Source organism: Carlito syrichta, unplaced genomic scaffold, assembly GCF_000164805.1.
Source record: "Carlito syrichta isolate Samal-C Ts95f unplaced genomic scaffold, Tarsius_syrichta-2.0.1 Scaffold314849, whole genome shotgun sequence".
NCBI lineage: Eukaryota > Metazoa > Chordata > Mammalia > Primates > Tarsiidae > Carlito > Carlito syrichta.
Window position 1 is genome coordinate 620,031 of NW_007258945.1, and position 4,128 is coordinate 624,158.

Below are 4,128 nucleotides of genomic sequence, written 5' to 3' on the forward strand. Positions count from 1 at the left end.
GCAGTCCTTGGATTAAATGCCCACTCCTGGACCAGCCAGCTGTGGCCAAGAGGCTAGGTCAAATGAAAAGAACATTCTAGAACCAGGCTCTAAAGGTATTGGGGGCTATTGTCACAGATATGTTCTGAATTCTGGCTTGTTCTCTCTAATATTGTTTAGTTAAATGGCCTCTGAATTTAGGTTTTAATTGTGTGCTATGAAAAATTATAAAGTGTCTTTTTAATTTCAAAGCCAGTTGACAGTCCCATATTATTCTACTCTTTTGAATGTTTGTAATATCTCTATCTCTACCTTCTTCATATCTAAAGGAAATGGTAAGTATTCACATCACATCTTTATATATTTAATTTCCTTAAGATTTTTAGAATGTGATACATATCGTAATCCTTTTCTTACCTGATGAGTAATATACCCTTTATCTTTCACCCTCAGCATTTAAATTACATTTCACTATCACAAGCTTTGTGCTAAGAATGTATGCAGACGTGTCACAAGAAAGAGAGTTGGTATTCAAATTAAAGGACCTATATGAATACTTCAGGGTTATCTAGAACACTAACAGGAAGATCAAACTCAACTCTTACAAATATCAATGATAAGAATCTTGGCCAAATCAATGTTAACATCATTTTTATACTGGGAAAAACATGGAGTATACTATTATGTAGGCTAAAGAAAAAAATCAATAAATTGACTCATACTTAAAAGTAAGATAATACATTAAAAGGATGATTTCAGGTATTGTTCAACTAAAAAATGTCTATAGAAAGATCCAATTTCACCTTAAGATTGGTAACCAATAGTACACACTGCCAACAGGGAGGCCTGGGATTAGGAAAGAATTCTGTGGCCATGAAACTGATCAAAACTAACTAGCCATTAGGGAACGGAACCCATGACCTTCATCTCATTAGTACCAGGCTTAAGCCAACTGAATGAGCTATTCATTGATAACATTCTGATACCTAGCAGATGGATGAGCCTTTACTCTTTACTTAAAATCCCTTTCTGGGTTCCATATTATTTGTACTAAAATGTGACAGTGTTCCTGGTAGGTGGGAAGGGGTGGGGAGGGACATGGCTCTCAGTGCGATGTCCGAAATCAATTACTCTGTTTTCTTAGCTTAACTAGTGACAGAACTGAAATCCTAGAATGTGAGGTGACCTGCCTAATGGTTCCCAGTGGCAGCGGCAGAACTGAATGAGGACACGGATCTCTTGGACTTCACTCCAGGGCACTTTCAATGTGTGAAGGGGCTGGCTCATGGAAAAGGTCATCCTTGGATACTTCCAGAACAGGAGGGGTGTGTCCTATCAATGCAGAACATGCTAGGTGTTGGGAAAAGGTTTCTAAATGGAAGTTCATGCAGAACAGAGGTTACAGGATGGAGAAGGACGAGAGGTTTTGGATGATCTTCCTGGGGGTGGGGGAAGACTGATAAGAATCCCCCAAAAGTCTCTGAAGAGTGAGTGCAGTGATTTGTTTAAAACATTTTCTATGGGCCGGGCTCGGTGGCTCAGCCTGTAATCCCAGCACTTTGGGAGGCTGAGGCGAGTGGATTGCCTGAGCCTGGGGATTCGAGACTAGCCTGGGCAACTTGGTGAGAACTCGTCCCTATAATAATTAAAAAATTAATTAAAAATTAGCCGGGTATGGTAGCGCGTGCCTGTAGTTCCGGCTACTTGGAAGGCTAAGGTGGAAGGATTGTTGGAGCCCAGCAGGTCAATGCTGGGGTGGCCATGAGCATGCCACTGCACTCTAGCCTGGGCAACGGAGCGAAACTCCAACTTAAAAAAAAAAAAATTTTTTTTTCTATGTAAAATGACTTTAGCTTACACAGAGCAACCTGAAATCACTTGGGATGGACAAGTTTGGGTGTAAATAAATACAAAGAAAAATTTAAAAAGTGAGCTAATACTTTAGTTGGGGAGGTCAGGGAAGTTATAGACATGAATCTGAATGATGGATTTGGTACCTACATGTGGTAGGGTGGAACAGGTAAGTAGGGGTGGGGAAGCGGGAGTGTGGTGAACAGTGCGACTAAGCAATGCTGGAAGAAGAGAGTCATCATGAATTATTATCCAGGGATGGAACGGCAGAAGGCTGAAGGACTGGCCAAGAAGCTTCTATTAGTATATTACCATTTAGGGAACAGATGGAGGAGTGTCCTGTAAATAGTACATATTTATATGAAGAATAAAACCATGCTATCTAGATTCTAGTAGTGTATTTTGCCTCTGTCTCAGATGGTGGATCCAAAGGATTTTTTTTTTCCATAGAAAACTCTGGTAGTAGCCTTTATTTATTTATATATCTATTTTGAGATAGAGTCTCTCTCTGTTGTCTAGGCTGCAGTGCAGTGGCATGATCACAGCACACTGTAGCCTCATCTCCTGGGCTCAAGAGATTCTTCCATTTCAGCCTCCTGGGTAGCTGGGACTACAGGCACGCACCATCACACCTGAATTTTTTTAGAGACGGGGTCTCACTATGTTGTCCAGGCTGGTCTCCAACTCCAGGCCTCCTAGATCTCTGGCCTTGGCCTCTCAAAAGGGCTGACAGGTATGAGCCATGGAGCCTGGCTGGTAGCAAGCCTTGAAAGTCATTACTCTTACTGTTGAGTACGTTCAAAATCTTCACAATGCTGAATCACATCTTGGAAACCACTGAGATGAGGTTTTAATCATGATCTCTCTGGTAGAGGAAGACAATGCATTGCAGACAGCCTCAAGTCATCCTTACTTCTGGTAATGCACCTTGGTCAGTTGCAGTTTCCAGACAACCCTTGCTCTCTAAAGCCTTGATACCTTACCCAGGCCTCTCTGATTTCTCTAACATCTTCTGGGAAGAAGGATGGCATCATACACCCTGGTTGCTTGCCCTCTAAGAGTCACTTAGCCGTCATTTCTTCTGGAAGGCCTTTTCTTACTGCCACTGCTGCTCCCCAGGCGTGCTTGCCCTATGTACCCTACTACCTCATCTACCCTACGGTAAGATTAATGCCCAATTTACTTGCCCTCTCAACAGACTGAATTCCTTGTAGCCCGGGCCTGGCACTGATCACCTGTTTATCCCCAGCACCTTGCCAAGCACTTAGCACAGGTAGGCCATTCTTTCAAATGAACAGACCGTTGAATCCATAGCTGAAAACACATGCACAATAGGCAGAAGGATGGCCGGAGCCCAGCAGGTCGAGGCTGCGGTGGCCAGGAGCGGCCACTGCCCTCCGGCCTGGGCGACGGAGTGAGACTCCAACTCGGGGAAAAAAAAAAAAGAAAAAAGAAATATCATCCGGAAATCAACAGGAGAAAATACATCTAAAATGAATTTTTTTTTTTTTTTCAGGAAAAAGAATCTAAAATTAATTTGGTGGCTTCTGGGGTAAGGTCTTAGTTTTGCGGCCCTTTTCTGTGGCCCTTCCTTCCTTCCCCTCCTGCAATGTGCCTTCGGCTATTTCACTGCTTATTATTCAAGGGCTAGAGAGAAAAGGAGAGAAGCTGAAATTCAGATCAGTTAATTAAGCTGATAGGGAGCAGGCCTGAAAAGGATTGAATGTAGTGGGTGAAATCAATAGGGAACTGGTGGTTTGAGATCATCTCTAGCTCTCACTGACCCAGCCTTGCCTACTTCACACGCCTGAAGCAACGGCTACTCAACGTATGAAGCATATTTTAAAAGCCGATTTCAGCTTCACGGGGTTTGTCCCTTTGTTCTGGACACCACCTCGAGCCGTACGCCCCGACGTTCGGTTTTGAGAATTCAGTCGCTACACCAGCAGAAGAAACAGTTGGGCGGTCTGCTTCTCTAGGGTAATTTCATGGTCCTAAGGAAAGCATTTAACAGTTTATTTTCTGAAAGTGGTTCAAGGAACATTCCTTAAGTGGAAAAATTCAATCAGGAATAATATTACTTACATTTTTGGAGGAGGATTTTTAATATAGAACTTCCATCTGTGATATATTTAAGTTCTAGGCCTCAGGCAGCAATTTCAGAAAAGGGTCTCCTTTACCCTTTATCAGATGCAAACAAACAGTCTACCCTGGGCCTGGAGGCTTCTCCTTACCTCTCCACCCCTGCCAAATGTAAGCCATGCTCGTACCATCCCTGAAATCACACATGCTACTTCG

The 4,128-nt window shown here is 42.9% G+C and overlaps 1 protein-coding gene across 1 annotated transcript in view; it reads right to left on the reverse strand.

The window, feature by feature from the left end:
* Nucleotides 1–3,672: 3,672 nt before the first annotated feature.
* The window catches only part of LOC103274670 (POU domain, class 3, transcription factor 3), a gene marked incomplete at its 5' end in the record, with an annotated part of 1,021 nt that continues 565 nt past the window's right edge, over nucleotides 3,673–4,128 (reverse strand). The window contains one exon of the mRNA XM_021705957.1: nucleotides 3,673–3,805. Within this exon, the coding sequence (XP_021561632.1) occupies nucleotides 3,673–3,805 (133 nt within the window). The remainder of the gene's footprint in view (nucleotides 3,806–4,128) is intronic.